Source organism: Idiotropiscis lumnitzeri, chromosome 4, assembly GCF_059441095.1.
Source record: "Idiotropiscis lumnitzeri isolate Australia: NSW breed Sydney's pygmy pipehorse chromosome 4, RoL_Ilum_1.0, whole genome shotgun sequence".
Lineage (NCBI taxonomy): Eukaryota > Metazoa > Chordata > Actinopteri > Syngnathiformes > Syngnathidae > Idiotropiscis > Idiotropiscis lumnitzeri.
Window position 1 is genome coordinate 21,335,923 of NC_142394.1, and position 21,373 is coordinate 21,357,295.

Here is a 21,373-nt window from a genome sequence, read left to right on the forward strand (position 1 = left end):
TTGACCCGCGGTTTGGACCATCCGTCTTATGGAGGGATGACGGGTTCCAGGAATTTCAATGTTTGCGGTATTTTTTCCTTTTTTCTTTTAAATGCCTACTCGGTGCCCAAGCAAACACCGCAGCACATCCAGACACTCTTTGGTAATGGCAGACGTGGAATTCTCAACTAATGTTCCAAGGGGCAATTGGGAATATGACTGCAATGACAAATATGAATGTGTCCAAATAAGATCACCAACTAAGATTTCTCTCCATAATCTTCTGGCCGTATGAAAGCTCATATTTCATCTCAAGCAATGCATCATATATCATGGCAGTCTCACCTCACGTCACGCATCAAATAATTTCTTAAATACAACACGCTCACTATGTGATTAAGAGTGAGATCAGGTAGTGGCTTTTGCCAAGCCCGCTGTAATTACCGCTACATACGGGCCGTAATGTGCTGGTTGCGACCGACATTCCCAGGGAAATACGGCGTCCAGTCCTCCTGCCGTCCTCCTCGCCGCAATCTCATAAACATATAGCTGCTCGTTCCCACTGTCCAAATAAAACAGCGCCATTGTTAGCACTTCCTAAGCCCTGACCTTTGACCCGGCCCCCCTTTGTCTGTGGACAGCGCAGCCTGAACTCAGATGGAAGTGGCACTCATGCCTTTGATAAGGGATTACTTGTGTACTGTAAATACGCTCTCCCCGGGTGTGGGAAGGTGCAGATGCTTTCCACATGACTACCCTGTTGAGTTGAATTATCGATGCTCAATTTCAGATCATTTCAACCCCTTGAGTTCTACTGACGCTTTTGGATTGAACCGAATGTTAAGTTTAGATCAGGGGTTCTCAAACTGTTTGGATCCTTAGACCTTCGTACTGCATAGGGATGAGTAATTAATCCTTTATTAAGGTCGTTTCAAATGGCGCGCCACTCATGTGTTGTTAAGCAATTATTAAAAAAAAAAATCAACACAAATATGTATTTATATCAAATTCATTGAGGAGTTGTGCGCCTCAACTAATGTGTCTATTGTGTAAAGTGCATTCAGAAGCACTTTGACATGTTTGTGCTTTCGATAGCTGCCTACCATGTTCCCAAGATTGCATCTTCCACTTTGCAAAGACAAGAACGGGGGACTTCCAGCTGTTGCGCGCCCACAATTTGTGGAAATGGATGCCAGATAATGCATTTAAGCATGTTTAGCATATCTAGCAATGTCATCTAGAACAATGGATGCCGGGGAAAATGTTCGACCTTCAACAACCCTGCAAAAAAGTATTTATCAAGCTCATTTGTAATCCAAGGTCTTATTAGTGCACGACTTGCAGTTTTATTTTTGTTTATGGCAACTGCCAATAGATTTTTTTTTAGCTCTAAATTCACTCAAAGAGTTGGTCTATTAAAACTGAATGTGAAATAAGAAGTATGCACGATCTAATCTATTTGCAGTTACTTTGCTTTCCTTCAAATGAAATTTAGCAACCAGGTTTAGTTAATTCTCCAAATTCAGGCCTGGGAGCTAAGTACAAACTCGATTAAACATTACAGGCAGTAAGCACTTATGACCAGATGTTACATGTCCGTGTCGGGTATTCTTTGGTAGCATATCTTTTACATTGTACCATTCGGTACTTTACTGTAGGTCGTGTGTGGTTACAGTTCAACAGGTGGTTTTACAGGCACAAGTTATATTTTCCTGAAGTGTCGTATTACTGAGCTTGGCTCATTAAGAAACAGCTGAAAGACAAAAGCTTGAACTGTTTGGACACGCTGTTGAAAAAGTGAAACTTTTTGTTTGCAAACAGGAAAAAACAGCATGTCCAAAACAAACTTGTCTCACGACTGGACACCGAAAACAATCAGCGGTTTCCTGGTTTCCTCTATTTTTTCGGGATGCAGACATCCACATCCCATTCCAACCTCACGAGCTATTTTTTGTCACGTATGTTCTTTGTGTAAGATTTGGAAGTTGCCATTTCAACACAACTGCCTAAAAAATGCCCCAAGACTGTTTTTATGTACATTATTGAATTGTTTATGATAGTTTGAGCTTTCTGTCATTGTACTGGCCTCACAGAACCTTTCTGCTAACCAGTTAGTTAAACACCTCCACACAATCAGTCACTGACGCCAGGATGGGTTTAGACCTTCTCTTTATATGGCAGGTGTGAAACTGTAACAAATACATCACAACAATAAATAAAATGGCGGCACATTCGGCAATGCAAATAGTTCACATCCTAATTTGCGATTTACAGACTCTACTAATTAGCATCAATCAATGGTTAAATATTTGGAAAACACTTACAGGGAATGCCGTTTTATGGACTTAAGCATCAGACACAACCTAACTGCTACTTGGCTTCGTGTATAACAGACTTTGTGTGAGCAGGAAGCGCTTGTTCTCGCGCTGACTCTTAAAGGGACAGTGCACCACCAAACTGGGACTTAAAGGGGAATGGCATGCAACAATCACTTAACTATAAACAATTGAAAAGATAATAACGGCCAAAACAGTCATTCAAACTCATATTGGCATTTTGAATTTCATATGCTTTCCCTATGTCATGTTACATGTATGTGACATACTTTTAATCAAAATACCCAAGGATGAATAATTTTAACCTTATTACTATAGTAATTATTATTATTACTGTTCGTCCTGTCTTCTGCCACCCCACCAATTCTTGGCCAACACCGAGTATGTCTTTCATTGCATTAATGAACACGGTGGGCTAAGCTAAAGATTGTGAACAAGCTAACTACTAAAATTATCCCTGATTCTGGAAAAAACGCAAGCTCCCATGAAGAAATAAACAAATCATTTTCTATTTTCACTCATGAAGGCGGCACCAAGTGGTCAATATTGACCATCACCAATGACCAATGTGTTTTAGACTGCGTAGTCCAGCCAGCACTTGGAAAAAAAGAGATGGATCTTTGCCCATCTGAGTGGTTAAGTCATGGCTGACAAATTCTGGTATGAGGGCAGTTTTATGTCAACTAGTAAATCAAAGTAATAGTAGAGAAATGCAAATTCAGAAGGGCTGACTCACGTTTTGGGGAATGGACAGTGAACAAAAGATTTATTTGGTTGTCAAATTTCACACTTGGTGGTTGGGCAGGCAACTGAGAGACTAAGTAAATTTTCTAGTCTGTGCTGCATCGTCAAAGTATCCCTGTCAAGACGAGCAGATAAAGTGTGCGTACTTAAATCGGACTGCGATGATTGATATTGGACCCTTGCAATTAATATTTTGTCACATCTTTTTTTCTAATTGATCTACCCCTGATATGTCTTGCAGGTCCCAATGCACAGCTTATTTACAAAATTGCATCAGGCGATCCACAGGAGCACTTTGTTATAACCAAAGATGGTGTCCTCCGAACCAATAAGGCCTTGGACAGGGAGACGCAGTCCTTCTACAACTTGGTGATCACGGTCAACGACCTGGCTCCACCTCCAATGACCCGCTTCACCAGCACCGCACAAGTGTCCATCATCCTCTTGGACGTCAATGACTGCCCACCGACGTTTATCTCTCAAAAGATGACGTACATCCAGGAGAACACGCCAGTGGACACATCAGTGTTCAGCGCCCAGGCCACGGATGCCGACAGCGGGCCCAACAGCTACGTCGAGTATTCTCTCAAGGGACCCTTCGGTAACAAGTTCAGCATTGGTACCATAGACGGGGATGTTAGATTGATTGGAGAACTGGACAGAGAGGAGCTTGCTAACTACACTTTGACAGTGGTCGCCACTGATAAAGGCGAGCCGCCGAGGTCCTCCACCATGGATGTGACCATGTTAGTTCTGGATGTCAATGACAACACACCAAGCTTCTCCCAAAATATCTACGACATTGAGATCGAGGAGAACACCTTGACCGGGGCAGACATCATCCAGGTGTTTGCCACCGACGCAGACGAAGGCACAAACGGGCAAATCCGCTTCTCTATCTCAGGGGGAAATACCAACGCAGACTTCAGAATGGATTCGGTCACAGGGATGGTCTCGGTGGCCAAGCAGCTGGACCGTGAAGTCCAGTCTTCCTACTCGCTGGTTGTCCAAGCGTCTGACCGTGGAAGCAGTCCAAGGGTCGACCGCGCGACTGTCAACATCGTGTTGCTGGACGTCAACGACTGCTCGCCGGTGTTTGAGCTCTCTCCTTACTCAGTCAACCTTCAGGAAAACCTTCAGGAGCTACCGAAAAACATCCTGCAGGTGATTAGGTTTACTTTAGTCTCTTGTCAAGTGGTTGACTTCTTTAAGATGTTAGAACGCGAATAACATTCACAGACAGTCTGAGTGAGCAGATTGCTGAATGACAGATTTTTGAATGACAGTCCTGAGACCTCAAATGAGATCACGCCGTAAAGTGATTTCTTGTACCTAATTCAATAAGTGCAGGTATGTGAGTGGTATATCTGCCACTGGCGTGGTGGTGTCTCTTCTAACCACATGTCATGAGAAAAACATGAGTGAACCGATGATTTAATGATGGAAGACTACAATTTGTGCCGGGCAATTTAAACTCTGCGGGATTTTGTCGAAATATGTGGCTTGCTTAAAAGCGCCACAGAAGTCATTACGCTCATGACCACCATGGTGATTTAAATGAGCCGCATATAAAAATGGAGGCAAACGACTAATTTCCAGAGTCCGCCTTCACTCGAGTCAGTAGGGGATGTTTTTTTTCCCACCTCTTTGCTGATTCCCAGAGAAAATCCAATTGAGCGAATTGAATGAGTAATGAACTTCCTGCCCTCAACAATTATCTTCATGGTACCCCTGTGATGAAATTAAACCTGTGGTGCAACATTGTTCCTCTCAAGTCGTCAACATGACACATTGTTGTTCACAGCTAACTCGATCATGTCAATGTGACAGATACAGATCATCACAATCACATCACCACCGAATGAAGTATGGTGGTAACGAAAATGGATGACAGGAAAATTCAACAAATCATCTCTCATATTGGAGAACATCCATCCACAACAAACACAACATGCTGAGGGGGTAAAACAGTTTTCAGAGCAGTGGAGCCTTGATAACCTGGTACAGTCTCCAGTCGTGGCCCTGATTGTAGAAAATGCAAATTTCCTTCCAGCAGTGTTGTTTTTGGCAGGCATTTTAGATTTAGTCTTAGTCATTTGGACGAAAATGCTGATTAGTTTTCGTCACATTTAGTCATTCCTATTCGTGATAGTTTTAGTCGACGACAACTCAAAAAGGTTTTAGTCGAGTTTTAGTCAAGGGAAACGCAAAAAAAGGTTTTAGTCCGTTTTAATTTAAAACAGGCATACAAAAGCAAAGACTTTTTGATTGACTACTAAGGATTATGCATTACAAACAGATAAAAGCGGTAACGGTGGAATCAATGCTGACTGCTACAAAATAAACCGATAACCAAAACGGTTTATTTGGCAACTGTTGTGGCTTTAAAACAACATTAATTAACAAAATAAAAACGTTTTAACAAAATAGACTTGTAGTAGACTTGTTCTATAATACAGTAGCACAAGTCTAAACTCTGTCAAACATGTCTTGTTTACTTGTAACAGCTTGCTGTTATCAGAACGAAGTAGCCTACCGAGTGTCACTGTCGGCGTGCTCCGTCAAAGGAAAGCGTGTCAGCGAGTGAGCCGAGACGAATGACCGCTGACGTGTTTTGTTGTGCCGGTGTGTGCGCGACAGTGCGTGTGCGGCGCATGCAAACAAAGGATAGGTTGCACCAGCACGTACAATAGAGAGGGATGTCATAAATTTTTAACATCTGACGGACCACACTCTAACAATTTCGTCTCGTCTCGTCAATAAAAATTCATGCACGCCACGTCATGTTTTCGTTATCAAAACACCTCGTTTACATCGTCATCGTCTCGTTGTCGTCCTGAAAAAAGGGGGCGTTAACGAAATACATTCGTCATCGTTGACGAAAACAACACTGCCTTCCGGATGGTTTAGCCACTCCCACTGCCTGGCTCACTACCCCGTCTTTTTCTTTTTTTTCCTACTCATTGCGTCACTTCCTCCCACCTATCTGACTGCAATGTAACATTGTAGTTTCCAAATACTGTTTTATAATGCTGCAGTTATCTGCTGCTGATTTCTATGCCCTGTTCTTGCTTCTCAAACCTTGTTCTGTCTGACTTGGCCCTAACCCAATTAAATATTCACCACATTACAAACAAATTGGGTGTTTATCAAACTTCCCGGTTGCAGAGAAAAACTGTTCTGGCATAAATAGGTATACAGATGCAGAAGAAACGTCCTTTTCCGTTTGTTTCAGGTTGTCGCCAGGGACGACGACCAAGGCGCCAATGGTCAGCTCAGCTACATGCTGAGTGGCGGCAACGACGGAGGCGCCTTTAGCTTGTCGTCCAGTGGTCAACTGAGTCTGACTCACACTCTGGACCGCGAGGCTCAAGGGAAATACGTGCTGCTGATCACGGCCACCGATTCGGGTAAGGCGGAATTCCGAGGTTCTTCGAGGGCCGGCGTCAAGGGTGTATTTCTTTTGGTTTTGCAGGATCTTATTTCAGTTCCAGAATAGATTACTCTTTTCTGCAATTTCACTTTTTTTTACGCGTGATCGGGTTTATCTGGTTAGCACTGTATCGAAATGGTCACCGTTGCCGTGAGTAACATACTTCCACATCACCCAAGAAAGAATATAATGAACTTGTGTGCAGTCAACAAATATTTTGATTTCATGGTGTGTGCAGCGCTCGTTTTTGTGTGGCCCGATAAACTAAACATTGGAGAGTTTTTAGCCTGCAAACTAGCGGGTGTTTTTTTACGATCTGGTCCCTTCGAAATTCATTGAGCGGCTTTGACTGAATAGTGTCTCGGTTTTATTTGGATATGGCGGTAGGGCTTGTTTTAGTCAGATAAAAGCTTAACTTGTTATTGCTCGGAGGTCAGTTAATGTGCTGTTAAATGAGTACATGCGTTGCCTTGTTGCAGCCAAATCACATGGTGTCCCGGCTAAGTATATGTTTCGCCCCCCCCTTCCCAAAAGCCGCTCCGGCATAGTTGTCATGATCTATGGGTGGTTCTGCATCATTCCTGCACATGTGCTGTATTTTGGACCGTGCAGAGGCGTCGGTGAGAATTGTTTCAAAGATTTGCATTGAATGGTCCCCGGAGAGTTCAATGAAGGACTGGAGGGGAGTCCTCGGTGTTTAGCTTGTGATCAAAGTCTTTGGTATGGCTGTTGATGGACAGGTCCTGGGGTCTAAATTTGAACGACCTTTCTATGACACCATAAATTTCAAAGAACAAAAGATGGAATTGTATTTTTACTCCTTCGAAATGGCTGTTTTCAATCATGTCTTTCTGTTTGTCAAACTCGTTTTATTACATTGATTCGCTCCGTTCGCTGCTTCAAATTGGTGACAGCCCATAAATAGACGATATCAGTCGAAGGGAGGAAATGCAAAAAAACCTGTTCCAGGGTCCAACTGTCACTATCATAAAACCCTCATAAAAAGTACAAGCAATGCTTTAAATTCCCATTTGAAGATTATTAATGGCCATACAAGAGTAACAACTGTTAATATTAAGATGTGAAAACATTAAAATGGTTCCGTTATCTTGAAAGAAGAAATATTGTGCATTTTTTTCAGATTTTGAAAGAGTTCCTTGGTGGAATAAAAGTTCTCTGGCATTTCGAGGTCAAAATACACAAATGCTGAAGAGTCACAGTATTAAATTTACTAATTATGAGTAAGACGTTTGTTGCCATGATTGGCCACGGGAGGCGCTATGGCGATGCAAATTGGCGAGCGGCCACTTGTTGTTAAACAGAGTCTGAAGAGAAAATGGAGCCCCCCACTAAAAGCGGCATTTATCATTTTCACTCAATTTTTACCATTGAAGTAAAGTTTCTCAATTAGTGTAGCGAATTGTTGAATGCTGCTCATGCAGCGGACACGTCACCAAATAATTATTTCCTGCTTCAATGTCAACAACTTTGTCAAACATGTGTCACTTATAAGAGTTTCTAAATATTTTGGCTTTGACTTGATTGTTTCTGTGCATGAAAAAGGCAAATCTTCCCTCCGCCTAGCTTCCAAGTTAAGAATAAAGAAAATTGTAGGGTGGGCCGAATTATGTAAATTAACCACACTTGTGTGACATAACTTTTTCTTTTGTTCGGTCTGGGTTTCATTCCCCGCCTCCCCCCCGAAAAAAAATGCAAAAAAAAAAAAGCAAGTCACTATTTAATTCTTTATTGAACTGAAGCGTCTTGGTCCAATTTTGTATTGTACAACATCAGAGGATATTTGGTAATTTATCAAACAAATCTCCGTTCAGTGACCCGCAATTTGATAGTTTTTTCTTTTTTTTGTGGCTGTTGTAGACATTGACAGAAATTCCTGAACAAAACTACATCTCAACAAAGCAGCAGTGCGACGGGCTTCGCCCTGGTGCAGTGTGATTTATACCTTTATCTATCCATAATTAATATTGTTTCCGCACAGTTCAATCGATTTTTCTCCCGTTGTACGAACTTAGGTGGACATCTGTGCCCCGATGGCTTCTTCATGTTATATTTAAAGGTTTCCTCGCTTGAAAGTGTGTGTTTAGAAGTTTGTGCCACATGGACAGAGCTGCCCGACGAGTGAACATACTAATTTAGTGCTGGACGAATTTTTTTTTTTTTTTTGCACTGTTCACATGCAGTCCATATTTAGAGCCCTTGACAGCGCTTCCAAAATATTTTGACAAGACATTTTCAGTACAATGTTGGTGAGAGGCAGCGAGTGCGACAGAGAGAGAGAAAGGATTTGGGCTAGAATATCAAAATTTCAAAAAAACCCATAATCAAGAGACCAGTCTAAATTATCCAGCAGTGTTTTTCTCACATTTTTGAGGCCTGGGCCCTGAGACGACAGAGGCAAATGCTTCTCCCAGGCACGATTTGGCGCGCCGGGCTGAAAAGGTGGACTCTGCAGACATGTCTCTGCGTCTGCGGTCTTGGGCCGCTCGTTCCTGACCGCATCTGTCATTTCGAAGGCCATCGTTATCTTGCCCCGTGGTGCCAGATCTGCGCCCAAAGACATACGGCGGAAAGACAAATGAGCTTGTCGGACAAGATATCAGCGACGAGACTACGATTAGATGGCAGTTTCAGGCCAGAGTTGCGCTATAGTGTCTCCTGCTTTATGTTTCAGCGTTTTTTCCGTGTCACCTCAAGTCATCACGGATATATTCCGCCTGTGTATTGCTAAGTCAGTCTAATCTAACATCCATAGGGCCTTCTGAATGAGTACTACTGTCTTGTAAATGTTTCTCCAACTAATCAGATTTCATTCTCACATGGCCAGACTGTTGGTCCTCAATGAGAGTAGCTTTTTTCCGTACTCTGTGCTGTTGTACGGTGAAACAAAGTCGTCACGGCAGTATTCTGCTTTTGGAGGGAGGTTGTATCGGAGCTGCAATTGTAGGAAATTGCCTCCCGCCACCTGTCTGTGATGGCAATCCGCAGGTGTGTGAAATTTAACACTAGACAAATGAGGTTGTCTGATTGTTGGATGCGCCAATTTTGCAGGATCTCTGCGTAAACGAGGCATCACGTCATGTCATCACTGAGCTTGTGAAAAGTAGCTTTCACTCAGGCTATTTTAACAAGAGTCCTGTGAACAGGGGTTCTTAATTATTTTGGGTCCAGCGACATTTTTCAAGCGATTTACTTTGTGGAGCCCCTCAGCTACGTCTCACGGATCCCTGGATAGCACTGGACGTCAGTTTGAGAACCACTGGACTGTAGCGAAATCACAAGTGGAACATTTCACCGCCTTTGTTTATGGGAAAAGCTGTTTACAGCATTCCTAAGCAAACGACTACATTTTATTGCCAAAATCTGGCATCATCTGCAGGCAAAATGCAAAAATACCAGAAAATTGACGATATATATACCTGAATCCTACTGCTACCAAAACAACATAACAGTATTCATTAACTGCGGGATAAGAAATGTATCGAAAGGCGTGAAATGATTTTGTTTCTGAGTTTATTGAGAGAGTTTTTGTTAGTCTGTGTGTGGTGGTGAGAACATCCTCAGGGCACACTGACATGCCCTGACCGCATTCGGGCACATTTATTAAAGAGAAGCGGGAGTAAATCTTTAAACCCATGCCCATTATGGTGAATATGGTCACACACAAAGCCCATGTTTTTATATTCTCAGTTTGTATATATGCAGTGCGTTTTTTTAGTGGTGGCTGAAATATTTGGGCATCTCTCTGGAGTGAAGAAAGATGCGTTAAACAGAAACAGAGGGCACATTTTTAAGACTTTATTTGATCTTTATTGTTTAATCAGTTGTCTTTTGAGAAACAAGTCCATGTTTTACGTCCGTGGTAAATGAGAACAAGAAAACACACTACCGCAAACTCATTAGCTCGCAAACCAAATGCACACTAGCATAAATTGTCTCATCACCCATTATTATGCTTAATAAACAGGCGACAGTATTAGTCAATAATGTCTCAATTGGAAACCACGAATTACAGCTTTCACAAACGCATCCAACAACCTAATAAGCATTAGAACAGTCATTGAACCTTGTTTTGATTTATTCAATTGTAATGCCATTTTTTTGGGTCACAAACAATTCTTGCCTCTTTCTAACAGTTTGCTAGCAAGAAGCTAGCTAGTGCTAATGGGCACTTTTCCAAGTCTTTTCAAATCAGTTGCTCGTCGGTATGTGTTGTTTTTATGGAAATAGCTTTGGGCAGTGTACAAAATAAAAGGTTTAAAAGGTGGTTTGTGTGCATCGGCCTTGGCTTGGTGCACCTTTTACGATGTTTTCTCTCCTGGCCAGCACATCACGTTCTTGCTATGCTAATTTTATCACAGCTAGTACTTACGCCTATCCACGAACGACTTTTGATGGCTATCCAAAAGTTACAAGACATGTTTAGTCATATGGTAATTTTCAGCAGTTTAGCACTCGTGTAAGGGATCGTGTAGTGCCACTGTACATTAAATGCTGAAAAAAAACCTACATTATTAGCCACTACATCTACTTTCTAGTCAACAACACGTCAGAAGAACACAAAAGTAAAATCACTTCATTAAACTTTACCGCATGCCTTAAAATCTTTGGATCTTTTATACTATTTCCTTGCTTGCACCCAAACCACAAAATCTTCTGAGCATATGGAGAAGAAGTTAAGGCAAAAGAAATAACTCCATAATTAAATAACAGGTCTAATTCTGACTTAGTAGATTTAATTTGATTGATGTTGCGTATGAGAAATATTATCTCTCATACTTTGCAGATTTCTTTTTTTTTTCCCCTTTGCTGAGCTTGTGAGAAAGCATGCGTTTACTCCGTTTGTGGTGTTTGGCACTGGGGACATCTCTCAGCCTGAACCCAGCTGAGGCCATTCACCGGGGGTTGTTGTGGACAGGATCACATTAAAAGAAGCTTTGTCGCAAGGCAACATGTTCTCATTGGCGGAAAAATGTCAATTTTGCCTAGTCTGAGGCCAATGTTCTCCTCTCAAGACATTTTATTTACGCCGGCCCTTAAGAGCACAATCGAGCCGCAGTCCATAAAGCGTAATTAACCGTTTAGCCTTAAACGTCAATCCACGGATGGCCCATCTCCGAAAATCTGCACATGCATCCATCGCTTCTCAGTCAGCCCGTTGTCCGTTTAATGAATCCGGTTGTTTGAACTTCCTGTGTGCGTCTCGGCTTAACTTTTTTCCGCCAAAAACATCAGTCGCCCGCATACACAGATTATCTCTTGTGCCAGCAGAGACACCCAAACCTCAGTTTTAGCGCAGATTACGCTGGCCAACTCAGGGCAACTCACAGCCTTTCCCAGGAGGTGGGAGCCGCTGAGCCTCTGTTTCTTTCGAATCAACACCATCCTAACGCCAACTCCCCACCCCCCTCGCAGCTGCAGCATCAGAAAACAGATCGTTTAATCACCATTAACACATGTATTTGTACCCCCTCCTGTTAATAAAGTATGGCCATGGCACCTTCCTGGTGGCTAATGTGATTTTTTTCTAGTGGAAATGTACACTAATAAGGTGCTTAGACTGCCATATGTTTACACAAGACAATGCATTTTGAGCTGAGAGGCTTACACGGGGGACTGAAGTTGGGGGGGGGGGGTACTGTCTGTTGGTCTTTAGGGGGGAAAAAAAAAAATTAAGCAACAGATGGTCACATGGTCTCGCTTGGTCTCATAGCACTGAAAGCTTGTTATTTTAGACACCGAGTGCTTGGAGGTGCTCCGGGTTTCTCCGTATGAGGCTGCTCGGATATGGTTCAGCAATTAACGGACCGCCAGATGTTAAACAAACTGTTTAATTGGTCGGTGTTTGGATGTCCTTGCCTCTGACAATACATGCAAGTGAACCTACTCATGGAAATGTGTCTCAAACTAAAGGAACTGGACTTGTTGGTTACTTTCATGCTTAAAATCAGAAGTGAATGAGCCTTTTGGACGTTAACCAAGTAAAAATCCATTCAAACGTGCGATGTATGATGGACAAAAGAGTGTCAGGTCATGGCGCGTTGCTTTCTTTGATGAGTCCCCCCTGAAATAAGATTATGCTTTTGGACCAAGAGAGTTGAGGTATTGTGTTGATTGCCTTATCTCTTGTCCGATGGGCAATCTACAAATTAGTGGAAGGATGACGGAAATGGAAACATTTGAGTTTGTCACGCATTTCTGACCGTACGGTATATAATCCTGTGATGTTTTGTCTGGCTTTGTTTTATACCGGGATTCAATTCAGAGGTCATTTGATACTCTGATGATGATGTCAATAGTTAGTGAGGCTCCAAGGAATGAGGAGAGAATTGAAGGGATGGTTGGATCGAAATAAAAAGGGCAGATCGTGCAACATGAGCAAACGCTGGATGCCTGTTTCCAGACATGAGTCCAAACCCTTCTGTTTGTTGTTAGGCGCTCGCAACCGCCATTTTTCATTTTCAAACAGCGAGAGAAAGTGTCATTTCAAGACCACAACAGTAATAACTGTTTTAACGTGAAACATGTTCTTCGCCTCAACCTATATCCGCCTGGCTTGTGCCTAAGCCAAAGCGTTGACGTACCCAAAAGATGTCAATCATTGTGTCCTTTCAAAGACGCTTCAAATGAACCTAATTGGTGATAAAATTGACAAAATAACCTGCTTTGTGTCCGGAATGCCGTTAACTTTTTTCAGAATATGATTTTGCTTAGTGACAGGCTTGAATTAGTGCACAGAGGCCACATTAAAGTGTCGATTTAACACAACTACTGCACAAAGAAGAAGAACAAAGGGCTTGGGGGTGGGGTGGCGGGGGAATTGCCGACGGAAAAATAGTTTTGTAACCACAGAGACAGCTGGCATTCCTGCTACAAAATTTCCAACAGCGCTCTTTCCGTGACAGAAAAAAAAATGATGTCATTTGCCGCCGAACTGGCACCTGCATGGACTGCAGTCTAACGATCAATGACCCTGACGGTCTTGTGCAGATTCCAAGCAAAGACTGGATGTGGCGCTGGCTCATTCCACTCCTGTGCAGTCATTCCGTTGTGGAATAAGAGAAGGTGATTGCGGCTTTCAAAAGCAACCGGGATTGTTTCACTTATAAGAACAGGGATGGGCAAAGTACGGCTCGCGGGCCACACACATGCCGTTCTCCGTTCTTTATTACGGCCCAGGGAGAATTGACTTGGCAACAGACCCCACCGGACAGGTCGCTAACTCATCGCAAGGCACATATCACATCGCATCACAACCAGTCACATGGCACAGCCGTGACCCTTCTGAGGGCAAACACCTTAGAAAATGGGTGTGCGGATAATTCATTCTCATTTGTATATTCATTAACTCATTCAATACCATTGACGTCAAAATCCATTTTTTTTTACTGGGCTGGTTGTGAATGAGTTAATGAGAATTAATGTTGTCATAAGTAAGTAATTTTTCAATAAAATACTTTTTAAAAAAAATATTTATGTAAAATGTACATTAAACGATTCAACCAATTATTGAATGAGATAAATGAATAAAAAAAAATTTTTTGAGTGATTTTATTCAGGGAAAAAAAAGGCTAAATTAAGTAATTAATAATGTTTTGTAAGACTCTTGATCATGTTAATGCTTGGTGGGTGGGATTTAAAAAAAAAAAAAAAAAACGGCGCTGGCCATATTTGACTCACATCCTAAAATCATGCATGTTACGTTGACGACGCAAAATTGTCCATAGCAGCGAATGTGAGTGTGAAGGGTTGTCCATCTGTTAATAAAACTCAAACATGGCCCTGAAAGACAAAAATGTGTCCACCCACCATGTATTTCAACATGCTTGATGGTGGGGAGTAATTGATAGAATCGGAAACGGATCATGTACTGCGGCTGCGGTGTTGATGTTGATTTCCCGACCATGTTTAGAGCGTCTCACCTTGAACATAACAATCATAATGTCCATTAACACGCATTTGCATTCGTGCCAAGGTATCCAATTCCAAGACGGCTAATTCTGTCGGCCCACGCCATGTAACAGGAGCGATGTGAACTATTCGTTTGTTGGCCAGCAGGCCCGGCGGAGACAGCTGCCAGGGGCGTTATGTGATATCGGAGGGCTCCGAGGGGCTAAGACGGCACGTCTCGAGGCTTTGGCCGAGCGACGAGAAGCGATACGGCCGAGAGAGATGTGAGAAACGCTTCCCGTCTGATCCTCGCGCCTGTCGACAATGTCGGGGTCGACGCGGGGTCAGGGCCGCTCGGGGGGAGTGTTTAAATGCGGGGGCCGAGTGTGTGCTGCGCTTACGGAGGATTAGCTTCAGCGACGTCCCCATGCTTGCGGCGGACGAGGCATTTGAGGGTCAAAGGTGATGCAAGTGCTTGGCGGAGAGGCTGACTGTGTTCTCCCCAGACGGTAAACAGGTTGTGACATCACATCCTACTCTCGGGGGAGTCGAAAGTATTGAGCGTGGACGCAAACACACACAGCTTGTGTGTGTTTCCGATCTAAATAGGGAAACAATGCTATCAAAGGTATTTCGAGACCTGCAGGATTTCATATCCATTCATCCATTTTGTACCCCATTGCTGATCCAATTTTGGGACATGAGGAGATTTAGTTTGAGCAGTGCGGGGAAGTAACAAAATACAAACACTTTGGTACTGTACTAAAGTAGATTTTTAAAATGGAAGTCAACCCCTAAAAATGATTTGCAAGAATATGTTCTATGCAGCCCCACTTGTCGAAACACGTTATTCTGATTAATATTGCGTTTGTGGAATATGAATTAAGCAGTAAAAATCCACCTGTTTTCAGCCATCTCATGATGCGTCCATTTTTGTCGACAGAAAATGACATCACTGTTGCTGAGGGCTCAGCTAACGAATCTTGGGTTACTTTCAGAAAACAGGTGAGCTGTGATCGGTCGTTACCTGAGCCCTGAGCATCTGTGATCTCATTTTCAGTCGACAAAAGTGACAAAATGGCCGCCCCCTGAAATGGCTTAAAACTGGTGGATTTTGCTGCGTAACTCATATTCCACAAATGTGATATTAATCAGAACGCCATGATTAGACTAGTGAAGGTGCACAGAACCCATTATTGCAAATAATTTTTTGGGGTTGACTTCCCCTTTAAGGCACTGTCATACATATAGTGACTGGCAGCACAATTAAATGCTTTTCAACTAGATGATGCAATTTGTCATTTCATTTCAATTATTAGGATCTACATTGACTATGGCCACTTCTACCATTAGCTTTACAGTGCAGTAACCTATTATAAAAACACGCATAAAAAAATAATAAAAGATTACAACACATTGCATCAATCACATTTGCATAGACAGTACAGATGTAGTTGAAAACAAGATCATAGGTGGTCCGATGGTTAAATATAAAACCACATATGTTTTACATTAATTGCAAAAAAAAGGTATGTGCATCTGAGCATTTTATTTTAACATTTTACCCTTTCCACAATATATTTTAATGACTAGAAATATGGAAAAAAGGTGACTGCAAAGAAGTAAACTTCTTTTATTCACTGTGCATACTGTCGAATTTATGAGTTGGACATGTGCATTTAAGGGGCGTGGCTATATGAGTGACATCAGGAGCTGGAGTTGGCTCGTATACCTGTGAGCGTCAGGGTGTGAGTTGTGACCTACAGCAGCTCCTTGTGTGTGTTTTCATTTTGTATTTACGTTTTTGCCATTGTTAGGACTCAAATTTTGTCACGTAGCACAAAGCAAAAATGCGGCAACTGTGTAACTTTTGAGTTTTTTTTTGTACAAAGCAATCTTTTCTGAGTGCTTTTTCCAACGTGATCTCACCTTTTCCAAAAAAAAAAATAAAATAAAAAAAACTATTTCTGCGCTCTGAGTCTTTTGGTAGACGTTGCTGTTGTCTTGCTCGCCGCTAAGCCCTCGTGAGCACTAAGCAGCTCATCTTTGATCAACAACAGCCTGACTGCTAAACACGTTGGCTGCCGGTCGCAGCGCTAAAGTGATACACACACACACTGAGATCAATTAAAGAGGATCAGCTCTAATCTGTTGCCAGGACAACCACACGAAAACTTGAACGTAAAACACAAAATAGGGCCGATTGACTGTTTGGGCTGCAATCATCGAATAACGTCATGACCATTCCAAATGTTTTTTTTTTTTAAATTTTTCGTACCACATTTGTCAGCGGACTTCCCTGCATAAATCTGCAATCATTTTGGAATTACACGTCTTTCCGTATTCTTCTAAATATTTGTAAAGGTGGCAACAAGCCATCACCTAAAAGTCAACATTGTCCATATTTAGTCGGAAACTAAGATCCTGAAGTGGATCTGCGAGCGACGTGACTCATTTTTTTGGTAACAAGTCAATAAAAGATGTCTTGTATGGTTTCAGGGCCTTTTTGAGGAAGCGGATCAAAATGTTTACCGTTACCTCGTATTTTCCCCTCCGGGACTCAGTTCTGTATATCGTAATTACCACTCATGTTCTGAGCAGAAAAGCCAGGTAGATTTAAGGATAAATATCTGTTTATGATCTCAAGCCCTGCGGTGCCGTGATGTTTTTAGTAAAGCAAAGCCCAGTAATGCCCAATAATGTTGCATTTGATGACTTTAATTGGCTTTTAGACTTGAGCATGTGCAACCGAATAGCCTTCGTGTAACTATTGATAGCTTGCTTGGTTTTATGAGCCAATATCTGTTATCCTACTGCCAGTCGTCAGCTAATTGTGTTATACTGAACATAATGAACTTCTAATTTACCTTTTAGCCGTAAATTCTAAATAGTGCCTGGGGGCGGTTATTCAATCGCAAACTGCTACTGTTACAAACCCAAGTGACAATAAAATCCAAACGACTGCTATGCAGAAGTGTCAAGAAACAAGTGTCATTGTCTAAAGTTGTTCTCAACCTTTTTTCAGTGATATACCCACAGTGAAATGTTTTTTTTTTTCAACCAAGTACCCCATAACCAGCGCAAAGCATTTTGGGGTAAAAATTAATAAATAATAAGACTTAAAACATGCAAGTGTCTGATGTATTAAACTTTAGAACCTTTCAAATTCCATTTGTATTGGTCCACAAAAAAAAAGTGTACTCTTGTGAATCATAGAAGAGATCTGCAACTTGTGGGGGTAAATCCAGAAAAAACATAATCTTCAACATACAACTGGAATTTTGCAGACTCTGGTTTGGCCTTCTATTACACTCGTGCCTGAGTTTCTTTTCAGAAGGCTTACGCTTCAACCACGATTGCATTGTTTGCGACTTCAAGTGATTGACAGGTAACGAGAGATGGGATGTGATAAATTGGCTCGAACCATTCTAGTATGGGGGAGAACCTGGGTTTTTAAAATAATAAAATTGAATAACTTACTGAATATAAAATTTGTTTTCTGAACTGTTATTTTCCTGAAACTTTAATTCATTCAATAATTATTTTTAAAGGATTTTTGCATGATTGTTTTATTTCAAATCCCCTGGAGTTCCTTCAAGTACCTCAAGGGGTACTAGAAGCCCCATTTGAGAACCGCTGGTCTAAGAGAACGCTAGGCATCTTCTACAAATGACGCAGGGTCATTTTTGAATACAAAATATCACACATTATAAGTCATCGGAGAATCTGCTTTGGTGCTCCGGTGTTGCTGTTTTGGTTAGCAAATCCTTCAACTGGCTTGGCTATTTCATTTGTCATTCATTTGTGTAAATGATGTTTAATGACCGCCGAATTGCGTTATTTTCTCGAGGGAGGTCTTTATTTGAGGAAATACAGACTGACCTAAATGAATAGCTTGAGTGTGCGCTTTGAAAGCTGTGTCCAAGAAAAGCAATGAAGCAAGAGCAAGGTTGGGTCATTCTGTTGATAATCTCAAGAGAATCAGCGTAGCGTTTGAGAATGAAAAACTGGCACTTTTTCAAAATCAAAATAAAGGGAATGAATGCAACGGATGGTTTTGAATGATTTATTTTACCAGAGAACTGCCAACGTCCTTGCCAAATAAGCCGCAGTAAGCCACCTTTTACTTTTTAAACTCCAACCCACCAGTCGTTGAATATTGCTTGCAGCAAAGATAATGAAATTGCCCATTCCCTTTAAAAACCTTGAAAATTGTCGGCTTTAAAGTTTGTAATGATGCTTTATGATCTCGTCTTTTTTTTTTTTTTTTAGGAGACAAATGAGTAATACAACGTGGCACCATTAGAAGTATTATATGCTCTCTAATCTCGTTGTACAATGACAATAAAGGGATTTCTGATTCTGATATATCAGCATAATGCAGTCCTCCACCAAAGTTAAGCCATTGAAATAAAGAATTAACGTATTAGCATCTTGATCCAGATCCTCCATATTTTTTTTTCTTTGTGTAGCCTGTAGCGAACGGTGCACGTCTTTGCTTTTACACGATACCTTACCGCAAGCTCCTGTTATTGCGCCCAACCGTTGCTCCTTTCAAAGCTTTTTGAAACAGATCTACTGAGTGTTCCATTTCAGGAAGGATTAGACAGTTCAAGCAATGCAGACGTCTGAATTTTTTTCCCTCCCCAAGTTGTTACTGCATTTTTAAGTTGATTTTCAGCTGCTTTTTATTTAAAATCTGTCCTCTCAGAATCCAGACGGGCACTGCTTTCGTCACCCACGATGTTTTTTTTTCACCTAAAGTAGCCTTTTCCCCCACTCAAATTCCACAGACGACTTACTCCTTGCCACGCAGTTTCACATAAAAGACATCTGAACGATCTAATTTCAAGTTTGAAGCCTTTTTTTTTTTGGGACATTGATCTCAAACGAATGGCTTTCTCTTCCTCCATCCTCAGGTTCGCCTTCGCTGAGCGGAACGGGGACGGTGACAGTTCTGGTGGACGACGTCAATGACAACATGCCGGTTTTCTCCTCGTCCGCCTTCCACACCACCATCACGGAGGACGCCCCCACTGGGACCGACGTGCTGCTGGTGAACAGTTCCGACGCAGACGTGGGCCTCAATGGCGTCATAAGGTACTTCACTAGATTTCAAACGACATCGAAGTGCTGCGTGAAAAATCGTCAGGCGTTGGTTGACAGCCAATACAAAGGCGAGCTGAGCTGAGTTTCTAACCCAGAACTTTAGAACTGTAAGCCAGATGTGCAAACCACTTCATCGACGTGCTGCCTTTTCAGCTTTGCTGGCGTTTGTTCCTCCACACCAGTGTTTCATGAGTCTAAAACACCAACATGGACTTCTAGTCAGTCCAAATCCTTGTTAGTATTTTTTGATTCTCAGTTTTTTCACATTCACAGCCCCCCGACACACCCCAACCCCCCTGCCCCTCAAGCCGGACGTTGACTCAAGTCCGTCCCCTCCTTTATCTCGGCGAACCCTATTGGGTACGCGCTGGGGGGTACCGCAGTGTGCTCCTGTTTCCCAAAACATTGTAATGAGGATGTTAATTGTCTATGACAGTACGAGGAGTACCCATCAGGGGGTTCCAGGGGCCTTTAATGGAGACCAGAACCGGTTACCGTCAGTTATTAGTTGCCATTCTCACAGTCCCTAAGATGGAGTTAAGGTTTGGGACTTTTAAAGGTCCTTTGAGCTTCCGTGTTGCCGCCTTCATACTTTCATGTAGTCTTTTTGGACAGAAGTGCGGGGGTTGCTTTCTCAAGAAACATTTCAGAGTATGCGACGTCATGTACATTTATGCGCCGGTTTATGTTTGTGTCTGGGTCCGGTCTGGGTTTGAGACGGAACTATTTGAGCCTTTCCGACTTGCTGATGAGTTTTTAGAAAAAGAAGATGCATCTGCATGTGTTTCTACTACTATATTTTATACTTTACAGTGTGAAACAGACATAACACATCTGATTTATATCAAAATTTCCTGTAGATTTGCCCTTTTACATTTAAATTTAAAATAGTGACTAAAAAAGGTAATATTTGTGGGAAGAGATCGGTCGTGTATTTTACATAACTATGGTTTAATTTACTTTTTAAAATTAATTATTCATGTATTTGTTTATTTGGAAGGGAGGTGTGTAAATGGGGTTATTATAATGTATATTTTCAATCAAACATTCATAATTAATTTAGTCGTTTTAATTTATTCATGTGTATTAATTAATTATTCATGATTTCATTCATTTATGTATTTATTTAGTCAAAGAATCAAACACACTAATTTTGATGCGACAACAGTTGGATGGGCTTTTGGAACCAGTTTACAAAAAAAGCGTAGTATATTTATATATTTGTATACTAATAAATCAAAAACACTTAATGGAAATTAGAGTTTGGTCTGTTAATTTGAAAAAGTATTTTTATTTTGAACAGCAACAACTGAAACACAATGCAGTAAAAGGTATGCCTGCATGTGTAGAGAAGTGTGGGCCTTTAATAATTTCTTCAATTCGGGGATTTTACACACTTTTATTCATGCTCTTATCATGTTCATTATTTTGTGCTCAGTGTAAATTTCTTCCTTTTTCCACTCGTTCCAAACAGCTACAGTTTAACTGGAGGCCACGGACAGTTCTCCATCAACCCGGCGACCGGACAGATTATCACCAGCTCCCTGCTGGACCGAGAGGAGCGAGCCAATTACCAGCTGCTCGTGGTGGCGACAGATGGAGGGCAGCCGCAGGGCCTGTCCAGCTCGGCCACCGTGTCTGTGACGGTGGCCGACATCAACGACAATCCGCCGCATTTCCACCACCACCCTTACGTCACTCACATCCCCGCCTCCACAGCGGCAGGTAAATACTTAGAATGCTTCAGTTTTGTGATATAGTAATTATGGATTTGCAGGGAGCGCAAAATGATGGCAAAGTATTTGATGCTACAAATTACTATTCAACTGTTTAAAGAGTTAATGCTAATAGGAAAGAATCTGGG

General features: G+C 41.8%; 1 protein-coding gene across 2 annotated transcripts in view; it reads left to right on the forward strand.

Annotated features, from left to right (window-relative positions):
• The window catches only part of fat4 (FAT atypical cadherin 4), a 96,220-nt gene that overhangs the window by 56,702 nt on the left and 18,145 nt on the right, over positions 1-21,373 (forward strand). For both annotated transcript variants that reach the window (XM_088293840.1, XM_088293841.1), the window contains exons 5-8: positions 3,301-4,223; positions 6,295-6,469; positions 19,320-19,500; positions 20,984-21,234. In XM_088293840.1, the coding sequence (XP_088149966.1) occupies positions 3,301-4,223; positions 6,295-6,469; positions 19,320-19,500; positions 20,984-21,234 (1,530 nt within the window). The remainder of the gene's footprint in view (positions 1-3,300; positions 4,224-6,294; positions 6,470-19,319; positions 19,501-20,983; positions 21,235-21,373) is intronic.